The sequence below is a fragment of the Dendropsophus ebraccatus genome, chromosome 2 (assembly GCF_027789765.1).
Source record: "Dendropsophus ebraccatus isolate aDenEbr1 chromosome 2, aDenEbr1.pat, whole genome shotgun sequence".
NCBI classification, from domain to species: Eukaryota; Metazoa; Chordata; class Amphibia; order Anura; family Hylidae; genus Dendropsophus; species Dendropsophus ebraccatus.
Genome location: NC_091455.1, coordinates 197,334,387 through 197,347,104, shown reverse-complemented (window position 1 = coordinate 197,347,104; position 12,718 = coordinate 197,334,387). Strand labels below are relative to the sequence as shown.

At 39.1% G+C, this 12,718-nt stretch overlaps 1 protein-coding gene across 1 annotated transcript in view; it reads right to left on the bottom strand.

The window, feature by feature from the left end:
* Positions 1-12,718, bottom strand: part of MALRD1 (MAM and LDL receptor class A domain containing 1) — a 288,505-nt gene that overhangs the window by 257,797 nt on the left and 17,990 nt on the right. Inside the window, exons 2-4 of the mRNA XM_069959034.1 lie at positions 11,173-11,295; positions 2,808-2,905; positions 1,525-1,686 (exon numbers count right to left, since the gene is read on the bottom strand). Of these exons, the coding sequence (XP_069815135.1) occupies positions 1,525-1,686; positions 2,808-2,905; positions 11,173-11,295 (383 nt within the window). The remainder of the gene's footprint in view (positions 1-1,524; positions 1,687-2,807; positions 2,906-11,172; positions 11,296-12,718) is intronic.

Genomic DNA, 12,718 nt, shown 5'->3' with positions numbered 1-12,718 from the left:
GTTGGATGCAGCCCTAGGGAGTCCTGGAAAACATGGATACAGCCTATGGCCTATGGCTGTATCCATGTTTTCCAGGCAGCCTTAGGGCTGCATCCAACTTCTTCAGCCACCACTAATCAATTGCCGAGAATTCTGGTTCCGACAAACCCAAGTGTGCTAGAGGTTCACTCACCGCTACTACTTACTATACGAAATCTAGTGCTCATGCTTATGATTCTGTTCACATTGTAAGGACAATAGGCAGAGATTTAGATCTCTTTATACCTAGCTGAACAAAGAACGATCATATGTGATTCAAAATGCTATATCCTATTTCCCCCAAAGTAGTCTTAAGAGAAAACGGAGTTGTACCTATATACATTAGATTCTACTGACATCAGATCTATCAGCAATCCAATGTCCAGTGTATGTTGCACTATACAGCTCAGCTACCAAGGACGTCACCTCAGCGCTAAGCACTTCAATGGTAGTTGATTTGCAGTACCCCAACATGGCCACTACACAATGTGTGGAGCTGCCTATTTCCTGTTCTGTTCTCTATGTTTGCACAGCTCCAGCAAACAACTGGGGGGGCAGGTGCCAGACCCCAACCTATGAAATATTGATGGTCTATCCTTTAAACTGAATGCAAGTGTTAGACGGGCACCCAGGAAAATAGGACGAGTGAATCCCTAATGCTGTCCCTTCCTCTTGGAGTGATTGGCTACTTAGCAGGCCGGCCCCAAACTGAAGACTGGTACTACACTGGTATAGGTGAAATACAAAATGGAGACAAGACGAAACAAACACAATATAAGCGGGGTCAGCTAGCTGGGTCAGATCGCCGTGGTACAAAATCAGAAGTTGGGGGGATAGTCGGAAAGACAAGCCAAAATCAGGAAATCCAGGGAATAGCAATCAGGATACAACCGTAGCTCAGTCACACTTAAAGAGGCTCTATCACAGGCAAGGAGGCATGATGGGGGTAGTAGTCTTATATAGTTTGGAGTCCCAGCCCCAGGGAGTGATTGGGGCAGAGACTCCAGCCCCCAACACTTTCACAGAGCTGACTTGCGGTGGTGGCCGCCAGTCAGTATGATAGCAATGCAGAGCACATGGGTTGTCCGAGCCCCGGCTGCGGTGAGACATACTAGGGACACTGCCAATGCACTCCAAGAAACCGGCGGCCCAGTTACCTGGGAAGCCGTCGGCGCGCTCCGACCGTTCGCTGCTACTGACAGCAAGTGTCTTAGTCAAACATTCTTCAAATTATTCGACTGCATAAATCTAACAAAACAGATAAGTTATACTCCCCAAATTTTTTACAAGTTTATATTCAAGTTGCGATTTCAAAATTTCCCTTTGAATTTCGTATTCTAAAGAGAAACTCTTACATAAGGACAAACGCTCCGATGTGAGTCTCCGGAGACGTGACCATTTTTGCAATTCATAACACCACTTGATATTTCCTTTTCACCCGGCGGATCTTATAAAAACATTGTGTCAAAGTCATTACGGAGAAAAATGAAATTATGCAGGACTAACCTGAAAGGGCTCCGAGCTGCTAATAGTAATGACCCCTCGTCTCCACTCCTTTTTATGGCTTGAGTCTTGTTTCCAAATGTCATTAACTTGATCTTGAGTCGGATTCTGCAGTCCCACCATGAGAACGGAACTGTCATCGGCAAAGTAGTAGTACATTCTCAGCTTAGAGAGAGGAAATAATGGAATATTGTGATGTCACCACTTTATTATTGGAGGGTTCACCCACCCCAGTTCACTTTTGCACTGAATTAAGAGAACTGTAATTTTTTTTTCTCTTTTATACTGTACCCTGACCCAGGAAGTCTCCCTCACCTTCCAAATCATAGCAGATCCACTTCAGGCTGGGGCTTACATCAGAGGACAGGACTGTGAAGGTTATCTCTTTGTAGTGCTGCATTTATGTGCCTACATCTGCCCTGCTCATTCTTTCATGCTCCCTGCAGTCTATGTCAGCCCTTGTGTTTCCCATCCTCTCCATTCCTGCTATAATGTGCCTGCACTTACACTCAGCTATACACACTGCTGCTATAATGTGCCTGCACTTACACTCAGCTATACACACTGCTGCTATAATGTGCCTGCACTTACACTCAGCTATATACACTGCTGCTATAATCTGCCTGCACTCACACTCAGCTATACACACTGCTGTATAGAAAAGTTTCTGTCACTGTCCTCCTGCACAGCTCTGTGATTCTCACTTCCTGATTGGTCCATGCTGAACACACACCCCTTACCCATTGCTGTCATGTGACCACACAGACCTCTGGCAGCAGCCCTGCTTCTCTATTCTAGCCTGTTATACTGCATTACTGCAATATGGGGATCTGCATCTCCATTCTGTATCTACAAACCGCTGTTTTTCAGATTTTGCAGTTACTATACATTATACTCCACATGCTGATTGCTATACTGCACAGTAACTTATAATATCACACATTCAGCTGTTTCTAAATGTTTGTTTCATTTGTTTTACATTTTATTCAGAATTTTAAAAAAAATCAATATTTTTGGGGTGTGGAACCAATTGTCAGCATTTCAATGATTTCTTATAGGAAAATTTGATTTGGTTTAAGAGTAATTTGGATTACAAGCACAGTCCCAGAACGAATTATGCTCGTAATCCAAGGCACCACTGTACCTATATTTTTAATACCTCGTATTTGTTCAAACTTTCTATGGTAAATGCAATACATCATACTGTACACAGGAGTTTTCTCTTCTATTAACCATTGGTACTATATTTTTTTTTTTAAATATATCCTGATAATGCCACGCTTTACCTGACAGGAAATCAGATCTTCAGTCGGAAGCAAATTTATACTTCTTAAGGTGGCCTGGGCACCAGGGATACCCTCTGATGTGAACGCCAGGAAATGAGCTGGGAAAATAGAAAAATATATATTTGAGTTTCCTCTAGAATAATTTTTTAATAAAATCTATATTGTCTGAAAAATTTATTTTTCTATCCTTTTTTTGCAAAAAAAAAAATTTCTTACATGTTTTCTTAACAGTTACAAGAGTAAGGGCCCCACTACACAGAGCAACGATCGGCCGAATCAGTCCGATATTGCTCTATGTATGTAATAAAGACAATGAATAGCTGAAGAGCCGATCATCGGCATAGGGCAAACATAAAAATCATCGGCCTCTGACCGCACATCGCTACATGTCATAAGTGGCGCGGCCGACGGCTGATGATTGTATGTGTAAAATAATATAGCTATTAATTACATGTCGGGGCTCTCCCAGTGTCCTCCAGCCTTGTCTGTGGGATTTCCTGGTCAACTCTCACTTCTGTTTCCGTCTCTAAAGTGACAGGCTGCTCAGCAAATCACTGGTCGATACGGGACAACACCAGGGCCAGTGATTGACTGAGCATCCTGTAATTTCATAGACAGGACGAGGAGTGAGAGCTGGAGCTGCAGAGACCGGGGAATCCCACAGACAAGGGGGAACCTGGAAAGGTAAGTATATATTGTTATTATTTTACAGTATGTCGCTAACTATATATATATATATATATATATATATATATACACACACACAACCCTTGCTGCGTGTAATAGGCACTGTAAGCGAGCTACCATCTAGCAGATCGACGCTCGCTTATTGGGTATATCAGACTGTGTAATACGGCCATAACTTTAACAGTAAGGCTATGTTCACACGTCTTGGTATGCTGGGCTGTATATATATATATATATATATATATATATATATATATATATATAATGATATGCTGGGCTATATATATATATATATATATATATATATATATATATATATATATATATATAAAAAAAATGACCAATCCTCAAAGGTACTTGCCCAAATGGATATATTGTCAGTTTAAAAATACAATGTAATAACAATCAATACAATAAATTCAATAAATACATATATGTACACAGTTACCATAGGGCCCTAATGGTATAATAAATGCAATAAAAGATAAAAACCAGAATTGAATATATCAAGTGGAGCTTGGTATGGCTCCTAAAACTGGTATCTCAAATGAAGGAAAGAAAAAAGAGGGATTTGTATGGTGCACCTCTCACAAGACCAAATGGCATTGATGATTTTATCATAATATTCTGCGACCTGTGGTACGCCAGAGATGTTATGTCCACACAGGTAACGGTATTTGGAAAAGATCGCTAACGGTACTTGGAAAGAATCGCTAAGTACTCACTATTTGCGACCTGTAGTCCGTCTGTGGTTACCACTGTGGATCGCCAAAATGGAACGCTGAATGTCCGCTATATGCGACCTGTAGTACGCTCGCGGTTTCCACTGTGGAGCACCGTCCTGGGTCTCCGGTCTGAGGTATGGTTGTCTTTTTGTTTATACCGCTTCTAATGCCGGGAGCGCCGGCTGGAGAATGGCGTCTTCTCCGCTCGCGGTGTTGTAGTGAGTCCTGTTCGTGGCGATCCAAACGCGGGAACTCAGCTGTCAATCAGTGTTCCGTGGCGGTATACGCTGAATGTCGTAATCTGTAGTTTGACCAAGTCTCAATGCTCAAGGTCAGAGATGGTGCACTATCGGTACCAAGAGGATTAGCTATACGCGTTTCAAGGCAACCAGGGCCTCTTCGTCAGTAGCTTGTGGACAAGCTACTGACGAAGAGGCCCTGGTTGCCTTGAAACGCGTATAGCTAATCCTCTTGGTACCGATAGTGCACCATCTCTGACCTTGAGCATTGAGACTTGGTCAAACTACAGATTACGACATTCAGCGTATACCGCCACGGAACACTGATTGACAGCTGAGTTCCCGCGTTTGGATCGCCACGAACAGGACTCACTACAACACCGCGAGCGGAGAAGACGCCATTCTCCAGCCGGCGCTCCCGGCATTAGAAGCGGTATAAACAAAAAGACAACCATACCTCAGACCGGAGACCCAGGACGGTGCTCCACAGTGGAAACCGCGAGCGTACTACAGGTCGCATATAGCGGACATTCAGCGTTCCATTTTGGCGATCCACAGTGGTAACCACAGACGGACTACAGGTCGCAAATAGTGAGTACTTAGCGATTCTTTCCAAGTACCGTTAGCGATCTTTTCCAAATACCGTTACCTGTGTGGACATAACATCTCTGGCGTACCACAGGTCGCAGAATATTATGATAAAATCATCAATGCCATTTGGTCTTGTGAGAGGTGCACCATACAAATCCCTCTTTTTTCTTTCCTTCATTTGAGATACCAGTTTTAGGAGCCATACCAAGCTCCACTTGATATATTCAATTCTGGTTTTTATCTTTTATTGCATTTATTATACCATTAGGGCCCTATGGTAACTGTGTACATATATGTATTTATTGAATTTATTGTATTGATTGTTATTACATTGTATTTTTAAACTGACAATATATCCATTTGGGCAAGTACCTTTGAGGATTGGTCATTTTTTATTTATTCCTTATCTTGCAATTTTTTGCCCATGGTACTGGGTTGACCTCTGACCTCAGGTGCAGTAAAGTATAGAGAGCTCCACCATCTTCTTTATATATATATATATATATATATATATATATATATATAATGGTATGCTGGGCTGTATATATAATGGTATGCTGGGCTGTATATATATAATGGTATGCTGGGCTGTATGTATATATATATATATATATATATATATATATACATATATACATATAATGGTATTCTGGGCTGTATATATATAATGGTATGCTGGGCTGTATGTATATATATATATATATATATATATACATATATATATATATATAATGGTATGCTGGGCTGTATATATAATGGTATGCTGGGCTGTATATATATAATGCTATTCTAGGCTGTATATATAATGGTATGCTGGGCTGTATATATATAATGGAATGCTGGGCTATATATATATAATGGTATGCTGGGCTGTATATATTATAATGGTATGCTGGGCTGTATATATATATATATATATATATATATATATAATGGTATGCTGGGCTGTGTATATATAATAGTATGCTGGGCTGTATATATTATAATGGTATGCAGGGCTGTATATATTATAATAGTATGTTGGGCTGTATATATAATGGTATGCTGGGCTGTATATATATATATATAATGGTATGCTGGGCTTTACGTATAATGCTATGCTAGGCTGTATATATAATGGTATGCTGGGCTGTATATATATATATATATATATATATAATGGTATGCTGGGCAGTATATATATATATATATATATAATGGTATGCTGGGCTGTATATATAATTGTATGCTGGGCTGTGTCTATATAATGGTATGCTGGGCTGTATATATATATATATATATATATATATATATATAATGGTATGCTGGACTGTATATATATAATGGTATGCTGGGCTGTATATATATACATAATGGTATGCTGGGCTGTATATATAATGGTATGCTGGGCTGTATATATAATGGTATGCTGGGCTGTATATATTATAATGGTATGTTGGGCTGTATATATAATGGTATGATGGGCTGTATATATATATATATATATATATATATATAATGCTTTAGGCTGGGTTCACACTACGTATATTTCAGTCAGTATTGTGGTCCTCATATAGCAACCAAAAACAGGAGTGGATTAAAAACACAGAAAGGATCTGTTCACACAATGTTGAAATTGAGTGGATGGCCGTCATTTAATGGCAAATATTTGCTGTTATTTTAAAACAACGGCTGTTATATTGAAATAATGGCCGTTATTTACTGTTATATGGCGGCCATCCACTCAATTTCAACATTGTGTGAACAGATCCTTTCTGTGTTTTTAACCCACTCCTGGTTTTGGTTGCAATATGAGGACCACAATACTGACTGAAATATACGTAGTGTGAACCTAACCTTATAGCCTACTTATTTTATTATTGGTCTCGTTACATAATTAATTTATTTTTATTTAAGACATGAAAATACAGATTAAGCTTAATATAGGACGTTTAGCCTTTTTTTGTGCATCTTTAGGCAGCTAATAATGCAAATAATTACTCATAACTCAAAGTGACAATTATCAGGCCCAAGTTAATGATTTAGTAAAATGATATTTCTGGTAATAGAATCTGCTCCAAGGACTTTGTCCTGGTGTTGAAATTATGTTATCAAAACATATTGCGATAGCATCATGTCATATAATGAGGATCCATATTCAGTGGAGGAGTCTATTACCTGCTGCCACTCAATGCTCATCATAGACTGCGGTTTTTATACATTGTGTTTTAGTAGTTTACTTTTCAGATGTGGAATTAAAGGGATTACTTAGTTTACAAATAAAGTTTGGCAGAAACAGTTTCATTCTTGCCCATGAGCTATGCCTGAAGTGAATGGGGGCTTAAAGGGGTAATCCAGCGAAAAGAAAATTCTTTCAAATCAACTGGTTTCAGAAAGTTAAATAGATTTGTAATTTACTTCTATATAAAAAATCTCCAGTCTCCCTGTACTTATCAGCTGGTGTATGTCCTGCAGGAAGTGTGTTTACTTTTCAGGCTGACACAGTGCTCTCTGCTGCCACCCGTGCCCATGTCAGGAACTGTCCAGAGCAGCAGCAAATCCCATAAAAAACCTCTCCTGCTCTGGACAGTTTCTGTCTCGGACAAGGGTGTCAGCACAGAACACTGTGTCCGACTGGAAAGAGTACACCACTTCCTGCAGGACATACAGCAGCTGATAAGTAGTGGACAATTTGAGATTTTTAAATAGAAGTAAATAACAAATCTATATAACTATCTGAAACCAGTTGATCTGGAAAATAAAGATTTTCTCCAGAGTACCCCTTTAATATGGCAATACCAAGGAATTCCATAGGGAACAGGGGTGTTATTTATGTAAAAAAAAGCAAGCCACTTTCTAATCCTGAGGCACTCCTTTATTGGGGTACTCTGGTAAAAAGCTTTTTCCTTCAAATCAAGTACTTATTAGCTGCTGTATGTACTGCAGAAAGTAGTGTATTCTCTCCAGTCTGACACAGTGCTCTCTGCTGCCCCCTCTGTCCATGTCAGGAACTGTCCAGAAATTCCCATAGAAATCCTCTCCTGCTCTGAACAGTTCCTGACATGGACAGAGGTGGCAGCAGAGAGTACTGTGTCAGACTGGAAAGAATGCACCACTTCCTGTAGGGCATACAGCAGATGATTAGTACTGGAAGGCCTGAGATTCTTAAATACAAGTAAATTACAAATCTATATAACTTTCTGACACCAATTGATTTGAAAGAAAAATTTTTTTTTGCCAGAGTATTTTTCACCATCATTTCAGTCATTCTAGTCAGACTATAGTCTACTCTAAAGTGAAGCGTCACTGAAGAGAAGTTTTTTTTTTCTTTTTCCCATGAGGTAGTGCCTGAAAATAAACCTTCACAGTCTCTTCAATAATAAGCATGCTACATTCAATCAAGGGAAGTTTTCAAGACTCATTTTCCAGCTGTAATGCCATGATAAATTTGACCTCAATGACTTTGACAAATGTAATATGTTGTACTATGATTAAATAGTTCAGTGTACAGTATTAGTAAGTGTACTGCACTTACTGACAGCAGCTCCCTGTGTACCTCATAGAGCTAAAATAAGATTCCCCTCCTCCAGGCTGGGCTACCCTGCTTTGTGGTGAGTCTGTCCATAAGATGGCCGACATGGAGTAGCATGTAACCATGCTCTGCCTCCCCCAGTGTCCACCACAGGCATATAAAAGGCTCAGTGTTAGACATTGGGGGGTGGGGCATGGTCACATGCTCCTCCATGTCGGCCATCTTATGGACAGAATCACCACAGAGCAGGACAGCACAGCCTGAAGGAGGGGAGTCTGATATTAGCCCTATGAAGTACACATCGAGCTGCTGTCAGTATATACAGTGAGTACAGTTACTAATACTGTACATTGAACAATTTTACTTTAAAATGGCCGCCTCCTTTAAAGGATTTCCTTTTGGGTCATCTGATGTTAGGAACAGTTGAGTCATCGAGGGTTAACAACATTTTCATATCCCTAACACTGTCTAGATTACTACAATACAAAAATAGGAAGGGGACATGTTTTGTCTTCAATGTCTACGCGTTAAGCTGACCTGTCAAACTGTTCGGGTACTCAGCATTTGGCCTATGGCTGTAACAATGTTTAACAGGACTCCCTAGGGCGCCATCCAACTTCTCCAGGTAATCAAATGCTGAGCGTTCCGGTTGGAAAAACGTTGCCGAACCTGAACAGTTTGACAGGTCGGCTCCACGCTAGTCTTCACTCATAAAGTTTAGAATGGGCCCCAGAGAGTGACAACCTGAGGAGAAACCTAGCAGCAATGTTCAATATCCCTGCAGCACCTTCATAGTTAAAATTAAATATTACACAGTACCCAGAATGTGTGTTGTCTGTGTAATGTAGGACAGGGCAGGTCCTCCAGCGTGAGAGACACTCTTTATAATTAATATCCACTCTGACCAATGTATTAAGGTAGCTCACTAAAAAATGGGGATTTGCTACTACTCTGGACAGTTCCTGACATGGACGGAGGTGACAGCAGAGAGCACTGTGTCAGACTGGAGAGAATACACCACTTCCTGCAGGACATACAGCAGCTGATAAGTACTAGAAGACTTGAGATATTTTAATAAAAGTAAATTACAAATCTCTGGTATTAGTTTGTAAAAAAACATTTTCTTTGGTGAACAACGCCTTTAAGATTCTGTATAAGAGGCCCCCAGCCAAATAATTCAATTAGACTTCCCTAATAGGGTATGAGAATGAAGTATCTAAACTATCCCCTTAAATTATTTAGAATAAGCATCCTGTATTATAACACATATGCCAAGAACTATTGGAATAAACCCAGTCACGATGGTCGTAGAGTTTGGCGGAGGATTACCTTACCCCTAAGGGCCCTATTACACGGGACGAAAAATCGTTATATCGTTCAAATTTAAACAATAATTGTTCTGTGTAATTGCAGACAACGATCGAAAAATCGTTTGTATGCCGTTAATCATTGATTAAGATCTGAACCTAAGGGTCCAATTACACGGAGCGGTTTTTAACGATTGCAAACGGGATTGTTTATTAACCTGAAATCGTTCACTATATCACCCATAATGATAATCGTTAGATATGATCATTATTACGATCGTTATTGCGATTGTTACTATGATCGTTTATTTCTTCTGATTCCAGCAAAACAATGAACAATGTGCAATTACACTGAGCGATTAGTGAAAAAATGCAGAACTTGATCGAAGGAATGTGGAATTACAGCGAACGATTAACGATAATTTTAGGTTCAGATCTAAATCAACGATCAACGACGTACGAACGATTTTTCAATCGTTGCCTGCAATTCCACAGAACGAATATTGTTTAAATTTGAACGATACAACGATTTTTCACACAATAATCTTCCCGTGTAATAGGGCCCTAAAATTATCGTTAATCGTTTGCTAATCATTCTCTGTAATTCCACATTCGTTCGCTCAAGTTTCACATTTGTTTAATAATCGTTCAGTGTAATTGCACATTGTTCAGAAGGAATAAACGATCATAGTAACGATTGCAATAACTAACAGCCATCATTCTGTGTAATATGGTGAACGATTTCAGGTTAACGATAAACAATCTCGTTTGCGATAGTTTATAGGTAGTCGTTAATCTTTAAAAATCGCTTTGTGTAATAGGACCCTTAGGGTGAAAAATCTTATATCGTTCAAATTTAAGTGATAATTGTTCTGCGTAATTGCAGGAAACAATCAGGAAATCGTTTGTATGTCGTTGAGCGTTGATTTAGATCTAAACCTAAAATTATGGCTAATCGTTTGTTAATCGTTCGCTGTAATTCCACATTCGTTCGCTCAAGTTCCGCATTTTTTCACTAATTGTTCAGTGTAATTGCGCATTGTTCATTGTTTTGCTGGGATCAGAAGGAATAAACGATCATAGTAACGATCGTAACTAACAACCATCGTTCTTTGTAATATGGTGAACGGTTTCAGGTTAACGATAAATTATCTCGTTTATCATTAATCGTTAAAAATCGCTCCGTGTAATAGGGCCCTTACACTTTACACCAGTGATCTTCCTACCATCTTGTCACTGTATGGCATTGTATAGTATGATAAAAATACTAAAATAATACATAGCCCTTACCAGCCATTACCTTACCTGTAAGATTATTATTTTGATCATAAAGTGCGCTGGTAGCCTCTAGCCCGTTGGTGCGGACCCATCCTTCAGATGTCATGCCGCATAAATCCCACTCAAAATCACATCTTTCATATAAGGAGCCTGTTATAAAAAAAAAAAAATGAAATGTAAGAAGAAAGAATATTCCATTTCATCTTGTTATAGAACAACCATAAACAATCTTCTTGGACGGCCGCCTTATACACCTGATAACCGGTTGGCTCACCAATTTCCATTTTTACGCATTTGTTTTTTCCTTCTTGTGTTTACAAGGCCATAGCACTTGCATTTTTTCACCTAGAGACCCACGTGAGCCCTTATTGTTTGCACCACTAATTGTACTTTGCAATGACAGGCTGAATTTTTGCATAAAGTATCCTTCGAAACCAGAAAAAAATTAAATGTGTGGTGAAATTGCAAAAAAAATGATTTTTTTTTTATTTGGGGAGGTTTTGTGTTTACGCCGTTCTCCCTAGGGTAAAACTGACTTGTTATGCATGTTCCTCAAGTAAGTACGATTACTACGATATGTAACTTGTGTAACTTTTATTTTATTTGATGGCTTTTAAAAAAGTAAAACCTTTTTTAAAAAAATAAATGTTCCTTAAAATCGCTCTATTACCATGCTTATAGCGCTTTTATCCTTTGGTGTATGGGACTGTGTGGGGTGTCATTTTTTGCACCATGATCGGTACTTTCTATCGGTACCTTGTTTGCGTATATGCAACTTTTTGATCACTTTTTATTAATATTTTTCTGGATTTAATGCAACCAAAAAGGCGCAATTTTGCACTTTGGAATTTTCTTGCGCTTACGCCTTTTACCGTGAGAATCAGAAATGAAATAAATTAATAGTTCAGGGGACTACACACATGGTGATATTAAATATGCTTATTTATTTATTTATTTTTATTTATAAAATGGGAAAAGGGGGGTGATTCAGACTTTTATTAGGAGAGGGGATTTTTTTTATTAATATATATATATATATATATATATATATATATATATATATTTTTTTTTTTTTTTTTTTTTACACACATACTAATAGTCCCCCTGGGGTTAAGGTTATTCCCCCTGGGGTTAGGGTTATTCCCCCTGGAGGACTTCTAGTATACCTACACTGATCTCTCATTGAGATCTATGCAGTATAGATATGCTGCATAAATCAATGAGATCTGTGTTATATTGCTCTCGGCTGCTGCTGCCGGTAGATCGGACTGCAGTGGTATACACCGCCACTCCGCCATAATTCTTAGGTTTTCTTTATTTTACAAACATAACTCCAGGTTACATGAGCAGGAAGGTATGCTGACCATATCCACAGTACATCTTCTAAGTAAATTAAGTACACAGTATCCCCGAGCCTTGCTCCAGTAGGGTACTCTTGGTTGCCGGCCAATGTTCTCATACATCAGCATGTGTTTTTGTTCTCCGCCATCTCACCGCAGGTCACCATGTTTGTTTTTTTGCTTTCACGCAGCTAATGATACTGCAGTGTTATATTAACAGTAACGGAGAGGAC